This window comes from Melanostigma gelatinosum, assembly GCF_949748355.1.
Source record: "Melanostigma gelatinosum genome assembly, chromosome: 14".
Classification (NCBI taxonomy): Eukaryota; Metazoa; Chordata; class Actinopteri; order Perciformes; family Zoarcidae; genus Melanostigma; species Melanostigma gelatinosum.
In genome coordinates, this window is record NC_136647.1 from 9,266,498 (window position 1) to 9,287,389 (window position 20,892).

The 20,892-nt window shown below is 39.6% G+C and overlaps 1 protein-coding gene across 3 annotated transcripts in view; it reads right to left on the reverse strand.

Moving 5' to 3' along the window:
- LOC306788355 (ryanodine receptor 1-like) overlaps nucleotides 1-20,892 on the reverse strand; it is a 47,884-nt gene that overhangs the window by 4,849 nt on the left and 22,143 nt on the right. The window contains exons 67-101 of one of the 3 annotated variants that reach the window (XM_079283851.1): nucleotides 20,765-20,846; nucleotides 20,546-20,676; nucleotides 20,135-20,455; nucleotides 19,795-20,035; nucleotides 19,573-19,660; nucleotides 19,385-19,477; nucleotides 18,885-18,899; nucleotides 16,016-16,186; nucleotides 15,514-15,573; nucleotides 15,260-15,394; nucleotides 14,674-14,786; nucleotides 14,464-14,560; nucleotides 14,266-14,378; nucleotides 14,135-14,186; nucleotides 13,961-14,035; nucleotides 10,780-10,879; nucleotides 10,591-10,670; nucleotides 10,421-10,497; nucleotides 10,220-10,293; nucleotides 8,447-8,527; nucleotides 8,264-8,352; nucleotides 7,833-7,961; nucleotides 7,646-7,750; nucleotides 4,337-4,418; nucleotides 2,927-4,248; nucleotides 2,636-2,715; nucleotides 2,098-2,248; nucleotides 1,917-2,003; nucleotides 1,492-1,764; nucleotides 1,177-1,307; nucleotides 1,001-1,043; nucleotides 788-921; nucleotides 549-609; nucleotides 287-433; nucleotides 62-196 (exon numbers count right to left, since the gene is read on the reverse strand). In XM_079283851.1, the coding sequence (XP_079139977.1) occupies nucleotides 62-196; nucleotides 287-433; nucleotides 549-609; nucleotides 788-921; nucleotides 1,001-1,043; nucleotides 1,177-1,307; nucleotides 1,492-1,764; nucleotides 1,917-2,003; nucleotides 2,098-2,248; nucleotides 2,636-2,715; nucleotides 2,927-4,248; nucleotides 4,337-4,418; nucleotides 7,646-7,750; nucleotides 7,833-7,961; nucleotides 8,264-8,352; nucleotides 8,447-8,527; nucleotides 10,220-10,293; nucleotides 10,421-10,497; nucleotides 10,591-10,670; nucleotides 10,780-10,879; nucleotides 13,961-14,035; nucleotides 14,135-14,186; nucleotides 14,266-14,378; nucleotides 14,464-14,560; nucleotides 14,674-14,786; nucleotides 15,260-15,394; nucleotides 15,514-15,573; nucleotides 16,016-16,186; nucleotides 18,885-18,899; nucleotides 19,385-19,477; nucleotides 19,573-19,660; nucleotides 19,795-20,035; nucleotides 20,135-20,455; nucleotides 20,546-20,676; nucleotides 20,765-20,846 (5,168 nt within the window). Of the gene's footprint in view, nucleotides 1-61; nucleotides 197-286; nucleotides 434-548; nucleotides 610-787; nucleotides 922-1,000; nucleotides 1,044-1,176; nucleotides 1,308-1,491; nucleotides 1,765-1,916; nucleotides 2,004-2,097; nucleotides 2,249-2,635; nucleotides 2,716-2,926; nucleotides 4,249-4,336; nucleotides 4,419-7,645; nucleotides 7,751-7,832; nucleotides 7,962-8,263; nucleotides 8,353-8,446; nucleotides 8,528-10,219; nucleotides 10,294-10,420; nucleotides 10,498-10,590; nucleotides 10,671-10,779; nucleotides 10,880-13,942; nucleotides 14,036-14,134; nucleotides 14,187-14,265; nucleotides 14,379-14,463; nucleotides 14,561-14,673; nucleotides 14,787-15,259; nucleotides 15,395-15,513; nucleotides 15,574-16,015; nucleotides 16,187-18,884; nucleotides 18,900-19,384; nucleotides 19,478-19,572; nucleotides 19,661-19,794; nucleotides 20,036-20,134; nucleotides 20,456-20,545; nucleotides 20,677-20,764; nucleotides 20,847-20,892 lie in introns of all 3 variants that reach the window. The other 2 variants (XM_079283849.1, XM_079283850.1) reach the window with 2 other exon arrangements.

Sequence of the window (20,892 nt, forward strand, 5' to 3'; positions counted from 1 at the left end):
CACATCAGAGATGAAGACGCAACGGCGGCAAAGTGCACGTCTTACAGCAACAGCGACTTACAGTCATCATGTCGTCGCATTTCATATCCGGTTCGTCCCCGTCCTCGCTCTTGTTGTAAAACTTGCGGAAGAAATTGAAGGCGATTACAGTGTAAAGGTACACCACCACAGCCAACAAGCCCACTGTCATCATGAGCTAGCCGAGACAAGAAGGACAACAAGAGTCAGTCCATTCAAACTGAAGCAAAAGGAATATCATCAACCTTTTTTTTTTTTCTGCACTTGCCTGTTTGCCATTGTGTGTGACTGAGGACAGGATCGTGCGCAGAGTCTTGACACCCATAGCAATGTCCAGCAAGTGGCAGGCGTAGAAGAAGTTGTTGTAATGGCCAAGCAGAGACATTATCGTGTACCAACAGAGATATAAGAAGGTCTGCGAAGCGATAACAAGGACAGTTATGTCAGTTCTCAGAGGCAAGGTTGTGTTAACATAGTACAGTACTGTGTAGTATATTGTGCAATATACATGTGAATATGGGTTTACTTACACCGTCTGTGAAAATAACACCAAATTTCCAGATTTGGTACTTCATGTCAACGGTGGTCATCCTGAAAAGAAACATTGATTGATATCCATTTAGGCACTGCACTCGTATTTCTACTGTTCTAGGTGTAAGGGAATGCCTCATTTTAATGTCGGACAATAACCTCTGTGCCTTTAATATTCCTCTGGATGAGAGCGCATTGGCTCCTTTGTTATTGGAAGAAGAAAATAAAAGTACCTTACCATGCAAACACAGAGTTGTCTGGTTCCTCCTGTTTCCGCTCATGTTGTTGACTCACATCCAGGGAGGCTAAATCAACTCCCAGGAGCTCAGCAATTCTTTCTCTGCCATAAATGTCGCCGTACTTATCCAAAACCTGGACACAGGCATCACGTTACACATTTACAGGATCTACAGAGCCCATTTTAAATCAACTGAAATCAAACACAACTCACCTTTCTCTTGACAAATTTATCCCAATAGTTGTTTGGATAAGAGCTGTGAAAAAGGGGATATTGTTTATCTAGTAAATTCAGAGAGAAAACCTGGTATTTGAAATTATGATTAATGTCTTGTGTGCCCTTTTAAGAAGCATCTGATAGGAGACAAAATGATTTCTTTTTCTACATACGGTGTATTCAGGACCATTCGGTCCCACTGGCCCTTAATGTCATCATCTTCAGGCTGCTCAGTGATATAGAGGCCGTCAAACTCCAGTTTTCTTGCAAGTTCTTTCTCCCTTTTGAAGATCACCAGTGGAATCTGACAAAAAATAATTGAAAATCCTGTTGAACTGTATGCAAAGTTTTGGAATCAATATCTAGTGTTAGGCATGAACATGTTTCATAGTGCAAGACTCCAAGATTTAGATTTTCTAAATCCGTCTTTATTCTTTAATGTGAGGCAAAAGTGTCTATTTTTAGACACTAAGCCGTGACCATCATACCTTGAGGCAGTTGTAGCCAATGATACAGATGAATGAGATGACTGTGTGCAAGGCAGCAATGAAGGTCAATGTGGGCTGCATGTAGCCAGTGCTCTCCTCTAAATAGAAATAAATTGGGACCTCTTCCTCGTCCTCATCTCCTTCATTCATTCCAGATCCCTCAGCCTCTTCCCCTGAGCCTTCAAACAACCCAGAGCCTTCGAACAGCCCGCTTCCCTCCGGATCCAGTCCAGAGCCTTCCATCTCCTCACCCTCAAGCGGGGAGTCAGACACCTAAACAGAACAGACCATTGTAGAGACAAGACGAGCTTGGTACAGTGGAACGTTCATGGTCTTTCAAACGGTAGTTCAGTACAAAAGAAAGAAGTTAAACGTGTGTATTTGATACAAGCACGTAACACTGAGAGGAATATAAGAGTGTGCACCTTGTAGAACAGCAGAATGAAGTTCAAGGCAAATGCGAGGAACAATGCCAAAAAACGCAAGTTGTAGAAGTTTCTGGAGAGGTAGTTCTACAAAAGAGAGATGACTATTTTTAGTGAGTTGGCAAAGATAGAGTGACATTGAAATGATGCTGGAAAATGTATCCCGAAACAAACGTGTCACCATGAATTTATTTCTTTGGGTTTCCAGCTCATTCCAGATTTGAAAACCTCCTTCCCTTTTCGGCTTCTTTTCTTTCTTTTTAGGAGATGTCTTTTGTTCTTCTGGCCTTTCTTCCTCCTTACTCTGGGCTTCTTTCTCTCCATTCTCAACACTGACAAACAAACACAGTGAGCTTATTGTTTCATGTATTTCATCAACATTAAAATCAAATCATGATGCACTAAGACACTGCTGCAGATGTGCAGCACTAAACATTTGCTGATGTCTTTCTTCTCCACATCCCCTACAGAGAGGTCCAGTTCTATGTTGTATATAATACTACAAGTGTTTTGTCCATTATACACTCATAGTAATGTTGATAGTGCCGCATTCAGCAGAATAAATTGCTGAATGGAAATGTTCACGACACCAACACCACATCAAAAATGATTTTGAGTAAATTATTCAAATCTACAGTGTATAGTCTTTGCTAAAAAGTCTAGCCTGTTATCTAGATCCATGACAGAGTTTATGTTGAGAGCAAACTCAAGACTCTTACTCAGCCTTTTCAGGTTCTGGGGGAGGTTCTCCTACAGGAACAGGTTCAGGCGGTTGGCTAGCGTCAGTCTCTTCTGGTCGCTGTAACAAAACAAAAGCAATTCCCAATGCTTCAGCCTTCCCTTTATTTAAAATGTTCTTTCTTTCAGTTTAACAAATACCCGGTACAAGGTCTTAATTTTAGCATACATTTAAAACTTGATTGCTAACCACTAAGGAACGGGATCGGCAGCCATCGAGCAATTTGCTAATATTTACATATTTTTATTACCCGAAGGCGCATAAAACTCACCATTTTTCTCTTTGTTATAGGAGTTCCTTCAGGTGTCGGAGGTTCAACAGGTGATTCGACACCCATGTCTCCAAGTCCACCTGGAACATCAACACCTGGTATCCTCCCACCCTCTTTTTCCTGGGTATCCTCCTCTTCCTCCTCTCCACTCCCAGTCTCCCCAGTGTCCGTCACACCTCCAGTGTCTTGTTCTTCCCCTTTCCTCGGCTCCCCTGGTCCGTCTCCATGCACATCATCCTGTGTGGGATCCGGCATGCTTGCTAGAATCTCAGTGACGGTGATATTCTTAGCTCCCTCCACTAAGCCACCTCCAAACAGTGTTTGCCAGATGATCATAAAGAAGCCTTTGCACACATTGTAAATGAAGTGTAGTATACTCATTAGTATGGTCCAGAAAAAGGTGGACAAAGCCACCACAATCTCCTTGAAGGTCATCTTTCTCACTCTGCGATATTGTCTGCGGAGGTTACGGAAGGTGAAAATGCTAAAGAAGCATAGCACGCTGTTTATGAAATCTGCAAAGGCAGAGCTTGATTCGGGCTGCCCTTCCTCTCCGTTATTGTCTTCATCGCCTCCTCCATTTGCTGCCACTCCTGGTCCTCCCTCACCTCCACCTTCATCTCCTTCATCATCTTCCTCCCGCTTTCCCTCTTCCGCCTGCTCTGAAATTTGCGAGGCTATATTCATCTCAAAGATGGTGTCCTCACAGAAGTTCACGAACATTTCCATCTTCTCTGATTCACCACCCTCATTGACAACGTTAAAGATAAACTGCTGTTTGGACTCTCTGACTTGGGGCATCTCCCACTGTTTGCGGTTTACTTCAGTGATTTCAAAGTAGATGCGCTCAATCTTTCTGCTGGCGCCCATTATCTCAATACGGCCCAAGAAGGGGCGGAAGTAGTTCAGCACACTATCTGCTTGTTCTAGGAAGTTCTTTAGCCTGATGTCATGGGGGACGTGCTCAGACAGGTTGGTGAGCAGCACTGCGATGTTGAATCCGATGTCCTTGGCGGGTTCCTGAAAGCGATTGGCGAACTCCTCATAGTGGATCATGTCATTCTCATCTGCTTCTGAGCAGGACAACAGAAACTGGATCTCAGACGGGGAGTACTGCTTCTGACTGTCCATGGCCTTGTGGAAGTCCTTCTTGGAGATCAGCCCTCGTGGATCTGTGACGTAATCACGGAAAGCATCCGAAGCCACAATGTCTTTCAGCTTGAGGAACATGTCAAAGAACTTGAGGATCATCTCCACGTTGCTGGAAGACTCTACCAGCATGTCTACCATCTGGCGCGCAATTGTACCGTTTACCACGTTTCCTGAATAATACAGAGAAGAATTAAAACAGAGATTTGAAAAGAACAAAAGAGGAAAAGATGAAAACTGATTTAAAAAAACCTCTTTTACCCTCTAACAGTGAGAGCAACATCACAACCATGTCTTTCTGTAGGTCCAGGAGCTCCTTCAGCAGACCGATCTGGCTGGAGTCCTGTGACCATGAAAAGATGCACAAGATATTACAGTAATGGCAACTGATTTTTTTTATCATTTCAAAACATGAGGGCTTTGCATAGATTTATAGAGATGCAATAACATTTAATAACACAAATCAAGTTTCAAATGTTATCACACAAAATGATTTTAACATATTAACACAGTAACAAAGATGGGGCTGCAAAAATAAGTTAAATAATCAAACCTTCATGCCGGGAGAGAATTTCTAAAAATGGTTCAGGAAAACGAATGTACTGGTTCCAATTTCATCATCATATTTTTATTTCTACAAATTCGTTTTCTATTTTTGTCTATGAAATACATACAAAAGTTAAATGTCAATTATTTCTATGTGAATTGTGACCAACTGTTCATGACCGCGAGCATTAGATCATACAGCTGAAGCTTTTGTAACACAGAACAAACATGTCAATGCATCCATAAAGGTTACATCTGAGAACCTGTTGTCTGAAAAAGCCAACATGTTTTCATTGTAAACAAACACTACTGATACCTGCTAATAATGAAGAACAGAATACTTTGTGATGCCGCTTCATATTCTCTTCAGATGGTTTGTGTTTGGACATTCATAGCCTCATCATTAAGATGGCATGGATCGCTATGAACCATAACAGAATTTCCCTTGAATTTCCATTAGTTGCTTGCGCAAATGTATTCATATATATTATGTATATATACTATACAAATACATACTAATGTTATGTTAATGCTTAAATAGTGTTATAACCCAAGCCACCAGAATCCACAGAGCAACACAACACAAATAAAAAGCATATTCCTTCAGGTTAATTATTAGTGAATGACAATTGCAACAGAAACCTAACTAGTGTTAAATGTGTGCACAAAAAGTGGATGTCACATTAAAATGTATATTCCAACACCAAATAATCTCATGTTAAAGTGTGTGCTCCAACAGTGGAGGTTAAAAGTCAATCCTTCTCTCAGAACGTTTTGTAGTCACCTGCTTTTTTGTTGCAAATTAAGTGATCCAGCAAAAACAATGTTTGTTAGTCACAATATTGTTGTGTTTTAAAGTTCCTGGTGCTGTGCATAATACCGGTAATTGCTTAACAAAGAAAAACACTTTGTAGTAAGGAGAATATTGTCTTGTCTGGAAATTGATGGTCAGTATGCTATCAACTGTTGCCTGACAGTATGGATAAGCAGGTGCTCAAGATTTTACTCGGAAAAAGACACACTGATCTGATAATAATGTACTTTGCAATCTTGTGATCATTTCCACATTTAGAAAGAGACGGCTGAGCGAAGCGATATTCAGTTGGTTGCAATCTGCAACATCAGCGCTAGATGCCACTAAATCCTACTCGCTGGTCTTTCAATGCAAAAAGCATCGCGAAAGTTCCTTTTGCAATCATCTTAATGACTTTACAAAAATGATATGATGTTCCTTTAGAGTGCTCACGAATATTAGTCATTTTTTTGTGTATTAAAACAAATTAAACAAAAAAGATGTGTGTCTTTTTTGTCTTTAACAACTGGATACGTTGCTTTTCATGTGACAGACTAAATGCTTTGTTTTGATTTCCATGATATACAAGCTCCTGATTAAGGCATTTCAAATGAAGTATTCTTATTTCATCTTTAAAAGCAGGTGGGTATAAAACAACCTGATAAAGGAAACCAACATTACAAACTAGTAAACACAATATCACGTCAATAGATCAATAAAATGGATACATACTTTACCCTGCATTGACCATGTGGAAGACAGTTTAAATGGTAGATAAATTATTCAGTACAATTAATCACATGACATTTGCAAATGCTCTTTTGTATGACAAAAGTTTTCTTTTGTTTAACAGTAAAACAATGTTTGGGCTAGTACAGATAATACACTATAATACAACAATAACATCACATCTTTTCCATACTGTACTGTGATTAGTTTACTTTTTGAAAATGAAACATTTCAAATATCCCCTGTTCACTGGTTTACCACAGTATTTCAAATACGATGACTATAAGACAGAACAGCTGATACTTCAGGTCAAGGAGGACTGCACAGGGGAAAGTAATATTGTGTGAGTCAGCATGTGTCTGAGGAGTATTCTGAGCTGGGAACTTATGGATGAAATATGGCTTGAATGTACGATTAAAGGGTTATGCATGCAAAACATTGTGCTAATAGTAACGATGCGCTATTAGACTCAGTCATCCACAGAGGATGACTGCACTGCATAGAGTGGAAAGGTCATGTGATTTCCCTCAAAGCATTTCGACCTTTCTTTTGCAGCAACAAAGGTGCATCGTTTACGCTGAAAAGTGATTCCACGCTTCCGGTCAGGTTTGGTTGTTAAATAGTTAAATGGCCTTTAAGTGCATTATATATTATTTTATATTTTGATAATGAATACATTTTTGAATTTTTTTTATATTGTTCACAAAAACTTAACGGCAAGTTTGATAATGTGTATTATATTAAATGCATATTAAAGGCCTTTTTTTCACAAAAGACATTTTGACTTGTCATAGACGAAAAAGCACAGGTGTCACAAGCAACGTAAACAATGTGTCCCAGTTAAGCCAGGACCCTGAAACCAAAGCGTTCATTCACTACTGTGATTGTCCTGCTGTGACGTGTAAAACATGTCTTTGGTGAAAAAGGTGTCCTTTGAGAATTAATATGAACGTGAAGAACCACTTTAAAAACCAGCTCATACTGGAAATACAAATAAATGGTTGAAATACTTCAAGAATCAAGAAATCCACAGTGACTTTGTTATCTAAATGTCACATTCAGGCATATTCTAAGAAGTGTAAACTGGCCACCTACGTTTACAAGCATGTTTCCTATAAGGCCTGAGACAACACGGTATGGTTTATACTGTTATACGACTGTGTCGACAGAAAGACAGTCTTGAAGGCTTAGCAATGAATGGGTGATTTTGCGAACTTCCACTAACATGAGTGCTGTACGTTTACCCTCACTTTTGAGATTCATGATAACGAAAGAGATCAAAATCAAACAGAAATTGACTGCAAAAAACACATTTGGCTCTGAAGAGCATTATTCTTTCATCGTTACCATCGATTTCTGTCATAGTCACTAAAAATAAAATGTTATGATTTGAAAGTTGCATGACAGATTGACTCCGTCAATATTGATCATACAGCTCCAGCTAGGTCCAAACATGAAGTTGCAGGAAGGCAACACAAGTTATTTGAACGGCATGTGCGTACCTGTGCCAGCTTCATCATCATATGGGCAAAGACATGAAGGAACCCGACAATGGCATCCCACAGCCTGCTATGGGTCAGGGACTGCTGGTTGCCAGTGCATGGACCCTGAACAGAGAAACTGTGTGTTACACACACACACACAATAAACAACCAGCAAGGGTCAATTCCTGACTTGTTCAAATGTTACCTGAATATATTCAGTTAGGCTGTTGAAGATCTGTTTTGCCACCAACATAGCTTTGGAGAAATTCTTTTTGCCTGGTTCATCAATGATGTCCTTGCCGGAGTAATACCAGTAGAAATCACTGATCGACTCCTTGATTGAAAAAAGAGAGAGGTAAGTAGAGTATTTCCATTTGATGAAAATACTTTTAAACAAAAGTAGTTTATCTGGATAAAAGGTCTATCCCCTTTTGGATCAATTTAAAATGTCTGTCCCGATCTTTTCTTGATTATTTGCGCTACCAAATAAAAAGCCTTTTGGGAACTACAAAATGACTTAAAATTCATGATTGAACACAAAGTATGACAATTACACATGCAGTTTTAGTGAGAATGTAATCTTATTTTTAATCTTTATTAACTGCACCATCTATAGGCTATAATGAAAAGTTGCACCTGGAGTCTGAGGAGGTAATCTACGGTGCAGATGATGATGTTGATGGTAGTTGTGCTGCCTGTCTGTGTCCGCAGGTAGTTCTGGAAATCTGTAGCGAAGTATAGAGATCATTTTGAAAAGTGGTATTGCTCGACAATATTTGCTAAAGAAAATGATGACCTTGAAACACGAGTCACTCTCACCATTATTGTGACCCTCACAAAGCAGCTGCAGGAAACGGAAAAGGTCACAGGTGAACTCGTCGTCTGACATCACTTTCTCATCTAAAACAAATGAAATGAACAAAACAGTGAAATCACATCCTAAAATCAGGTTGAGATCAGATAACATATAATGATTATTACTGTAGAATACTAAAACAGTGTTATACATCATATAATCAGTGTGAGGAAAGTAAATGAATTACTCAACGTACCATCATCTCCAAAACCACCTCTGACCGAGTTTTGCTTTTTTTAAAAATAATAAATTGAATAAAATAATATTAATAGAAGAGATGCCTGTGGTCTGACAATGGTCTCACATACAATCAAATGCCAAACATCACACAGGGGGCATCAGCGTCACATGCATACAGTTAACGTATGAACACATTTACAACAATTAACAGACACATATGTGACATACAGTTACATTAACAACATGTATAAACTAAGCAGACAATGATGCCTGGTTGTACAGATAGACAGACAGCATTGAAGTTAAAACATTACAGTACTCAGGGGTGAACTGGTGCAAGGGAGGGACAAGGGAGAGGTGGCAGTGGTCGTGGGGAAGGGGGAGAGGATCAGTGTGTTGACAACAGTAGAGGACTAAGAGGTGAGGAGGGGGAGATGAAGAACATTCCACGGCAAATTCATTCATATTCAAATGAACCTCCAGAATTTGTTGACAACAAGTTGGGAAAACAGTGGGTGAGGCCCAATCAAGAAGTCAAACTAGTATACAAACTAAAAACTTAAATAAAAAATCCTTAAATCTCATCCTTCTAAGTGTTAATATTTCATGTTGGGAAAGTTATCACTCAATCAAATCAAAATGTGTAGAGTAAATATCACAAATGGAAAACATTTCGAGGAAGATTAATTAACAGATGCTCAGACTGTTTATTTATTAATTAACGTTGTATTTGGATTGGTTAATTTATTTGTTTATGTTAATGATGATGAAGCAAATACCTTATTGACAGGAACTATCAAAAACATCACTTGCCCAGCCATTTCTTGATTTGGGTTTTTTTCATTTTGACTTTAAAATCTGATACTTGATAGAGTGGAGTTGTTTGCTCCATAGTTATCTCTCCAAAATGTATATGATGTTGCTCCAAAACATGAAATCGCCTTTGTTTTTTGCATGAATTTCCTACATAATGCAAAAGGAACCCATTTGTGATTTTTTTAAAACAAAAACAATATTCATATCAAGTAAAGCGACCCAGATCTCTTGCACACGTAGAAAACGTTTTTCAACCATAAGCACGATTTCAATCTGATAAAGGTTTACACTATGATGTTAAATGTAGTCCGTGTAGCTTTAGCAGCTGTTGTTCACAAGAGTGCGGCTGTCATTTACTTGTGCTGCAACTTTAAAGTTGTGGTACAATGAATAATGGTGTCACTTTGGTCTGTTTCTACAAATCATTTCCATAGACGCTTCAGATCAACATTGTTTACGTTGGTGTTGTGGTCTACAGTATATCAATTTGACTCCATTCACACAAAATGTGTGCCATCTTCCCTTGTCCTCATCATGTCCTGGTGAATATGTACTTTAATGTGAAATGAGATGGGTAAACCAAGTGTACTTAACAATGTAATCTGTGCCTTAAAATGATGCAGGTAGTCTATTAAATGGTGATATCGAACACTAGCCGTGGGTTGATCTCTTGTCTGCTGCAGCTTAGGCCCTAGTAGGTGTGAAAAAGTGATGCAGATGAAAAGAGTATGGAGACTTACTACTGCCCTCCTCTGAAACCATGCCCAGCCCCTCTGCCTTGTTCTGCCTCTCAAACGCATTTAGATCCAAGACACTGTAGAGATCATGAACTCATTATTAGACACTCTCCACTCTTCAAATGAATTCACTTAAAATTGAAATATCGTTGATGTTAAAATCAATACAAAGTGGAGAATTGTAATAAACAATTGAAAACTGACCTGCATGTCTGCATCAGTGCCTGGACACTCAAAAAGAAGCCTACATCCTTCTTATCCCTCAGGTACTCCAGCATTTTCTGACAAAAGAAGAAGGGGGTAATCCATGTAAGTGCTTCTTTAAAGGTGACTTCAAATCTAACAAGACAAAATGTTTTATTAAGAACACATACCCGTTGAACCTCACTGTTTCCACCGTTAAGGATAGAGATGCCCAGCTTGAGGGTTGTAGTCACCATTGGTCCAGTCTCACCTACATGAAAAAAAGACAAATTCATAAACTTGGCAAGAGCAAACTGAATCACTGTGCAGGCAAGTTTGCAGGCAAAAAGTGTGGACCCGCAGAGGTGGAGCAAGGCTACCTTTGCAGGCACTGATCATTTGCAGGACCATCTCTGCAGCTCCACGATTGTGAAGTCTGGACTGCTGGTACAAGAGCCTTTGTTTCTCCATTTCTTTTTCCTGAGGGGGGACACAAACATTATGAGCATTTGGTGCTGTCAAATTTCACCAACAGAATTTAAATAGATAGAGTGGACTGCTTCAAGTCAGATGTTTGATGAAATATTCAGCGCCAATCTTAAATACAGCAGGATTGGGTTGCGCCAGCAGCTATTCATACATCCATTACTAACTTTAATTGTGAAGTCCTTCCTACATTCTTAGTAACCGCTAGTTTCAAACTAGGGATTTACTTAACTAGGTTGCACAATTAAAACTTGTCTTAGCTAATAAAGACTTAGGTAATGTGTAAATTAGTTGCTAGAAAACATCTAAAGTGCTTATAAATAAAGAGTAATGAACTATGTAAACAGGAAGTCAGTGTAGCATCACAAGCTAGCATAATTTATTGGAAAGATAACGTTTGTTTTGTCAGTTGGTTTAGTTAGCTATTTACATCCAGCATGGTAATCATTTATACTTTAAATATTTTCCAAACAACAAACACTGACACAAGAACCTTAATTTGAGTGATTGAAGCCGTAGGTCCTCGCACGGACTTCCTAGCGGTAGCACTTCAGATGTCCGGTGTCCATGTAGAGCAGTATCTAATGGCGTTCGATCTTTGTTGTGAATCAGCGTGCAATTGGTGAGGAAAGCACCGAAACTAGAGTTGTTTTGTTCCTTTTTCAGAAAAAGTTTTGATACTCCACTTAAACTTTGATGTAAGAACTATGTTTGAACACACTGCTGCAACCGGCTCCAAAAAAAGGCTCCAAAAAAAGTTGTCCATTCTATCTATTCATATTCTTAATTTCATTACACATTCACTCTCCTTTCACTCAAGTCCCTAACTTTTCAATTTATTCCAGTCCAATCAACTTACCTTTTTTTCTCAAGTGGTCCATATCTGTAGCATTACGCATCGATACATAAAATGATCTTTAAAGAGACACTTTCTACAAATTGGTAAGTTTTGTGATTCACAAAATCGATGTTATATCATGCTCTTTCCCTTTCGTATATCACTTACAGTTAATGTTCTTCTCTCTTCGATAGTAACATTGTCTTTTCACAAGCATTTGCATTATGGGTTGTTACTGTGCATTGAAAGTACCTGGCTGACACTTGCACACATTCAGTCACCCAACTGTATTAGTCGTGGAGTTGTTACTCTACTTGTTTCACGTTTGCTGGCTGGAGCAAGCGTTAGACTACAGGAAACAGCCCCATAAGCTTAGCATTTTAGCCATATAGTTTACCAAAGTGTCTTTATTGCAGCAGCCCTGCAAATAAGACACTTATTACATTACAAGAGCTGGAATCCTTCTGCATCGGAGATATTTCTTTGGCATTTCATATCAGCGTAACTTTGCTTTACGAAATGGTTTTAAAAAATGTATATAAAAATAATAACAATTAAAAAAAGCATTACTCTGGCTCTAAATGGCCTTTAATCTCTATTTGTGCAAATGCACAATTCTTGATTTATAGATTGGTGCCAACTGAGACTGAAATGCCATTTTAGAAAGAATGGCATTCATATCAATATCTCTGAATTCAGGAGACAAATTGACATTCCTCTGTTAAGCCACATCACAAATCAACTTGTAACAGCCCACATTCTGATCCTAAGACACCCCCCCCCCCGCCCCTCCCTTCCCACTTCCAACCCCCCTCCCACCCACCCACGTATGCCTGTTCATGCTCTACCCTATGTGTGGTGCAGTTGGACCTCGAACTGCAGTCCCTAACTCTCTAATTCAACCTGATTATGAACTATGCACTGTATGATGTATGTGACTTTTAAAACTATGAGCATGTGTATGAAAATATAGCTTTTAATGTTGCATGTTCTACACTGGCTTTCTCTGTAGTCTGTCAGTACGCTATGTGAGTGGGGGAAGGGAACATTGATCAGTCGCATTCAGTTAATGAAGACTGCTGTTATGAAAGTGAGGGGGATTACATGGAGCGATGGGGAAAGAGACAGAGAGAAAGGAAAATGGGACAGCTATATAAACTGGGAGGAATGACATCACTGGTCAATGAGTTTGGGTTAAATGACATTCACAATCATTTCCATTTGAATGGCCTTCAATAACACATCGTATATCATCTCCAGCCTTTTATTTTAACATGTCTAACTCCCAAGTTTGATATAATTTTTGCATTGAGAAATATTTTTTAATAGTTCAAAGCGACAATAAGTGTGGAAAAAGCACAAATTGTTTATGGTCAGGCAAACAACATTTTTTTGTTGTTGTTCAGCTCCAGTTACTTTAAACAGTGAAGTCAGCACCAGGTGTGTCAATGAGTACAGTGTAGACTCCTGAACTTGTCACAAGGAATATAGTAGCAGCTGGACTTTCCTTTCAAAGTAAACCATGAAGTACAAAGAGCCTGTCCACTCTAATTATATGAGCTGCGCGTACAAATAGAGTTATGGTGTGATAGGACAATCTTTGAGCAACATTTTTCTGACACATTGTTTGATTTTCATAACTTTATCATAAATGGTGCATGTTGTCCATCAAGCTGAGTTAAAATGTTTAAAAATGAAAATTTTTGAAGTGAATTTGTATTAGTCTGATGATTATTATTTTGATTGTCTTTATTAATATTGTTGATGTTAAATTACATTAATTTAATCTAATTGGACCCAATCCAGATTTGAGGCACACAAAAGTGTGAACAGGACTAATAGTCCTTCTAAAACAATAAGTGATACATTAAAATAATTGCAGTGCTACAACAACACTGAAAGTAGAGCACAATGACATTCTGTCCCAAACTGTAGCAGGATTTGAAAAGATGATGGTAAATATAGTAAAAAAAAGAACCCATCTGGATTGGAGCTTAGAGTTTCTAAATCATGCAACTCACAATGAATGAAGCAACATACCAACAGAAGAGACAGAGCACAGACAGAACAGACAGAGGGAATGAGACAAAAACAAAGAAAGAGAAAGAGAGAGAGAGAGATGTGGTCGTGAAGTAATGTTCTGATAATGACGTCACTCAGTGCGTTGAGAGCTACCGCTCCACTGTGTTCCTGGTCCCTAGCCCCTGGTCGCCCATTACCAGTTCTGACTGTCGCACCTCAAAGGGAAGCTCATCCTCAGCATTTTCCACCATTTCCTCTCCCCCTTCATCTTCCTCACCAATATGGCAACTCTAAATTCAGGAAAAAGTGAAAAAAGACAACAATATGAGTTTCAAAGGACATAATGCATCAACTTTAAAGCATGGTCAAAACCCTTTGTGATGACTCACCTTTGCCATAATTTCTGCATATGCCATATAAAGATGATCGGTATCAAGTTTACTGAAATTGAGACGGGGGAAACCAGTTGGTAAACGAGGAATAACATGCCACACATTACAGCAGTGAGGACCTATCGAACCTCTTTTCTGTCAGAGCGGTACGACTGAAATGCAGAATAAGCTGGTGGAGGGGATCCGGCTTTGTTTCTCGTTCATGCTCCTCTTCATCTCCTTCCTCTTGCTCCATTGCTTTCTGGGATGTACAAGGACAGGAAGGTGAGTAATGGCACAGAAAAAAAGAAACATTCAAGATGAAACAGATGTGAGATGACACTCACGGATAAGTCGTCTATCATCCTGTCTTCAAATGAGTAACCCTCAGAGTGAAGCCAATTGCGTTTGTATCCCTCAAGGAACATGTTTGAAGCTCTATGCCTACAACGCAAAAAAACAAACAACAACTTGTACTTGCACTTGAATACCTGGAATATTTATCGTAACACCCGATACTGTACATGTCAGTTCAGACCTTGGTGTACCTTCCTCACCTTGGAATATTGTATAGTGGTGTCATCCTAAAGCAAGCGACCACGGCCCTGCGTCTCTGCTTGGACAACAGTTTGTGCCACACCATCTTCTTGGATTTAAACGGGTGCTCCGTCTGTACATGTGATGGTATACATTGGCAAAGCGGCGAAAAATAATTCCTACGGTAACTCTTTATGTACAGCAGGAAAAGCCTGAGGTCGTAGTTGTCAAAGACTGAATCCCCCCAAAAATAAAATCGTATAATATTCTGAGCACAGAGGTACAAAGACATTTTTTGAAACCTGTAATTAAAAAAAGTTAGGCTTTGGTGATGGTCACCTCTTATTTTCTGTTATTATTTTCCGTCTTGTAAAAAAGTAGATTGATTCATATTGCGATAATTACATTGTTGATACATATTGCGCTTCTACCAAACTCAAAAATATTGAGCAATTTGTTGATCATTTCTCACATTCACACACAACAGTAAAATGTTCACATTTGATTCAAATAATACGTACACAACTAGTCAAGCTGTCATTCTCACACTCATATGTACTGGAGAGACAGTAAGCGCAGTTAGCACAGGTCAATTTGGCAACTCACGACTTCAAGGTGGTAGAGGACAGCAGAAACCTCCTGCACTCTCTTGACAACTTTCATTGGAGCGTCAGCATCTTCGGCCTTCCCTGCCATCTCCTTATACAGGGTCATCTGCCAGCGCATGGATGGGTTGGCCACCTTCCCACAACACAGGGATACAGAGCTTTCTGACATGCATTGTGACTGATTATTATCACAAATCCGATTCCTTGGAAGTAAATACATCACGGTTGGACTAACAGTCCACGAGTTTATACCTTGCCCTGAAGATGAAGGTTGTTCTGCAGGAACTCTCTTACTTCTTCATCAGTGTCTCTCTGTGAAGTAAAACATTTGATCAACCATTATCCCCCTAAAACGGTCTGGGAGGTAAAACTATTACGGAATGGTTATTTAACTAAAGTAAATAGCATGATACAAAGCAGACAACATATGATAATCAAGTTAGGTAACACTTTCTATAAAGCTCATGTCTATAATGCATTATAAACATTCTTGAAATGCGTTATAATCAGCTTATAGCACTGTAAAAATCATAGTTATATGGACTCCTAAATAATTATAATGGTTTATGAAACTAATCACAACATATGATAAAGCATTTTAAAATGACTGATAAAGGTCAAGTATCATAAGTGTTTATAATTCTAATTATACCGTGGTATAAGCAGATTATAAGGTATTATGAGTATATAATGCATTATAGACAGGGGCGCCACAGAAAGTGTCTCTAGTTCATTCAAAATCAGAAAAAACTACCAAAGAGTATCGGATCTTGGCCAAGTTGATAAGCTCCTGGTCAGCGGGAGAGCACATGTTGAGGCCTATGGGAAGCAACTTTTTCAAGGCAGCCACAATAAGTGAAGTCTGTACAGAGTAACGATCTCCACGCTTTTTCTTCTTGGTACGTTCAGTATCTGAGCCTCCACCCTGAGAAAAGGGACAACAACCAGAAAGCATTCACAGCATCTCAGAAAATGCCAGAGGTATGACACGAACACATTACAGCCTTGATTCAAAGTCTGGCAGTCGCTTTCATAGAAATAAGCCCTCGTCAGTGATTGGCCATTGTTCTCCTATAATTCTAGGAATGATTGCAACACGACAAGAGCAAAAATGCAATTGATTCTATGTATTTGCTACTGAACATCACACAAAGTAAACATAAAATCAATAAAGATTTATGACAAACATTGGTGATAATTTTTATCCAAAAACATTGAATATCATCCTACCTTTTAGAAATGATTGAGCACTATACAGCAGTGCAAGCCGTTCCTTATGCACATATGCAAACAGTAGATCTCTCCATGTAGAAATGCCCAGCTATATTCACTGAGGATTCCTATTAAACATGTTACTGTCAACAATGTCTAAAGAAAAAGTAAGTGACTGCATTTCAATGTCTATTTTCTGTTATTCCCCAAATATGAAAATCCTAGTTCCTCTGAGCTCAGACTGGTAAGTAGAGGGTACAGTGAAAATGTGGGGATATAGCTGGCTTGGGAAAGGGAAGCTGAAAGGAATGGGTCTGATAAGAAATTAAATCAGTGAAATTGCATTTCCAAAACATGCAACAGAAAACAGATTTCATTCAAGTGACAATCCATCCAGCATTCAATGAACAGGATAAATAGCTAGGTGTGAATTCAATTTAGTAACAACAGCAGCCCTTGGTGAAAGATTAAAATATGAGATGAAGGTACAGAAATGAGTTAGACCTGTTATAGCAGGATGTTAAAATCACACACCTACTGCTGTTCTGTTTCTGAGAGAGTTCAGTCCTTCTGTTATCTGCTCTTTCTGGAGTCCTCCAAGATGTGCAAATGTATGTGAGAGCATACAATATACAAATGCTTTTTGTAATATGAATGTTTAGTCTATTAAATGCATGCTCTATGAATAGGTCACATGGTATTTCTATTTGAGCCATAGCTGTTTAGACAACAGATATCACACAGTAAGAGCCACCACACAGAAAAGTGTAGAGCGCAATGTTACTGGACAGATTAAAGGCGGTCCAATGAGTACATCTAACTTGGGGAATGGCAACTGTATTGATGAATGATATTGTTATTACTCATTACCACTCAGATATTGCACACTGTGCAGCTAGAAAGTACTAGAAGTATCCAATATGGTCCACTGAACTTTACAAAAATCATTGTGTTTTTTACAGTGACTCAAGTACAAGCTTGCATTGTGAAACTAATGGCTCGATCGCACAGGTAGTTCTGTTCATGGATTACAATTAAAATTCAGATATGTGCATTAAGTCTGAAATGGAAAGTGAACAGAACAGGTCGTTTACAGGCTTTCTATCAGCAGTCTTTTCATTATAGGTGTATGTTGGGATGTCATTGCCAGACATATACAATATGTCCCCCCCTCTATCCAAGTTACATATCAGTTCCACTCAGTTCATCAGCCACTGCTTTTGCTTCAATTCAGGGACAGATGCAAGTGTGTTATGGAAGACTAGTTTAGAGGAAACAGGGTGCAAAGCCTTTTGGGGAATAATATAGATCATAAGAGTGAATTAATGTATGGTTAGGTCCATAGTCATTTTGAGCACATTCTAAAGAGAGAACCCAACAAATGCTTGAAGAAATCTGCTTCAGTGACGTTAAGCATCAAGTCATGTGTTAGTGTGGATTCTAGGAGGTGTAAAGGAAAGTCAACCATGATGTGCCATGGCATTTCCAGGGAGGAGAGAAGAAAGAGCACAGAGAAGACTAACATCATCCCCTAGTGGCAAAAAGCTGCATTACAGAAGCTACAGGTCAACCATCCTTCAATGAAATGAAACAAAAGACATACTCGAAGACTCCACCTCAACTATGATCAAAAAAGAGAAAACTCAGTGACAGGATGATGGCACTGTTCTCTCACTGCCACCTTGGGCTTGGTGTAAAGCCCAGTGCCATGAGCCCAACTCTACAGCTGAGTACTTTCATCAAGCACCTCCAAACTCCCCCACACACACACTGGCAGGACCGGGGATGGCCCGCAGATGGAGTGTGCCCTTTTGTCCGGTGATCCTTTGTGAGAATGTGTGTTTCTTCCTAGTGCATATTGATTAAAGTGCATCTTATGTATAATGTCGTACTAGTTAAAGCCTTTGTAGACATGAATTAGTAGTTTTGTGTCAGACATTGAGTGTCGGTACACAAGTGCAGAGGCTCATACATTGAGGCATAGCAATACTAATGACAGTGTAAGTGGATCCAAACTCCATCTGTTGCTCCTTTGAAGAGACTTCTGGCTAGGATTGTCATGTTCTATTAATATATATATAACTATATATTTATAGCAACGACTAATTCTCAACTGAGTTTTGTTTCACTCTTAATAGACTGCAAAGTATTCATGACTAAGCAGATGCACCTGCATGTACAGAGGAAAGCTTTTGGCCCTGGCACTAAAATAGTTGTCTCTGTGACATGACTCTCTGAATGGAATGTGCAAGTCTGTGAGCACGAGTAAGTGACTGTACTTGAGTGTTTGTGGATGTATTTGAGTGTATGTGGATCAGATGTGCCAGTGTGCTGGAGAGGTTGATGAAAAGCTCCCCCAAAGTGAGGTGCCATGCGGTCAGCACAGCGGTCGTGCAGGAACAAAGTCTAACCTCTGAGTCCCCGCCCTGGAAACCCAGCCGCAACCCAAAAGAAGAGGACAAGGGACAGCCAAAGAGAGAATATTGTTAACACAACTGATATTGTTCTCAAGAATTGCGAATTAATATCAAACCTCCAAAAGATATAAAAGGCTTAACGTAGCCCAATAAACAAGGACATTAAAAACATATACAAAAATCAGAAACTACCAAAAACCTAAGCACTGAAATCTTGTACCTGGTAAGGTGGTGCACAAGTGCCTTTCTGTTATAAATTGATTTGTTGGATTAAAGTCTGTGATACAATGGTTTGAGTTTCGTATTGCCAAACTAAGGGTAGTAATAGTATAATAAATGACCATTGGCTGAAAATAGTTGGTAAAGTAACAAAATCTTGAAAAACGAGGGCAAAAAGAAAGAAACACGTACAGTTGTAACACAATATGCCTGATTTGAGATCTGACACTAAACCAGCCTCACTGCATTGCTGGTTCTGCCTTGAATTAACTCACCTTGCTCATTTTGCTTTTGCTGTCAGCGGTGAGGAATGACATGTTATTGATCTCATTCATCACAACAAAGTTCTGTTCCTCTCGTTTGAAGTTCTACAACAGAGAGGGAAATTGAAAAACACACAGTACAGTTCAGCATGTGAGCTGCAACAAATGGCGCCATTCATCGGTCCAATGAACATACTCACATGAGATTTGGACCAGAAAATGAAGACCTCTCCAACGATTCGGAAGAGCTCTTCTGCATCTGGGTCTGGGCATGTCAGCCATCTTGCCCTGTAGCAGAACAAATTACTTCGAGGCTCCAAAAAGTCTCATCAAGCTTGGCTAATGAACAATATATGGAAATATAAGTCCATTATGTTTCAATTCTCTCAATACTAGCCATGGTATTTGTAATTGTACTGTACCTGTTGTTGTCCACGTAGCGAATCAGTAGAGGGTAGAGGGCATACAAGTCTCTGCAGAGGACAGCAAACTCATCACGTATAGTCCCGTCTTCCTCAGCCCCCTCTGATTTACCCTCCATCCGCAAATGGTCCTCTTCAGCCACCACCTTTGAAGTGCGTTTCTTCAGCTTCTCCATTGTAGGGATGAAGTGGGACTTGAGCATTTCTGGCTTTGCCCTGCTGACAATGGGCTGTGAAAACACTAAGAGAGAAAACAAAAGGTGCCATCTCATTTGTACAAAACAAAACTGACTCAGGTGTACAATGTGACACATTAATAAGAGTTTAAAATGGTGCTCACCAGCCAACCTCTTCATCCAAGAGGCTTCATCGATACCCAAGTTGTTGACAACGATTTTCATGATGCTGCCCAGCAGCTGATTAAGGTGTTCGGATGTGACATCAGTGCAGATCTGCCCCTCCATCTCAGGGAAGTTCTCAAGTCCTCTCTCCCACCAGCGAGGCAGGTAGTTGCACAGCATGGGCAGGGTGATTTCAATCACATGAGGCATCTCAGTGTAACGAGCCCCTGACTCTGCCAAGCCCCCAATCTCCTTTAGCAGAGCATCCAGCTCTGGAATGTCTGGACATAATTCCTGGACCTCACTGGGAAGGCCCAAAACTTTCACAAGAGAGGTAGTTAAAGAAATTAAATTCAGAAACAAGACTTTGTCAGACAGAACAACAAATCTGAGGAAAGGGTAATGCTCACTGGCTCTTTCTCTGGGCGTCTTTGTGGTGTAGACAGAGAAGGCATTGAATTCATTTTGATTGGGCTCTAAGTAGGCCACTGGCATAGCTGCTGCAAGGTGAGCCAAACATTCTCCGAGAGCTGGTCTCTGCCTGTAAATGGACAATTTCCCAAAAAATGCTCCCAAGTACAACTTCTAATTGACTTTAGAAATGTTAATGTTTACAGATGTGACGTTACCTCTCAACATGTGGATTCTTGACAGTCCCAAGGGAGTAGATGCTACACATGATGCGATAGCATGACATCTGTAGATCATCCACTGTACGCAAGCAAGAGAGAGGGACATGGCAATGTTAGGATACATA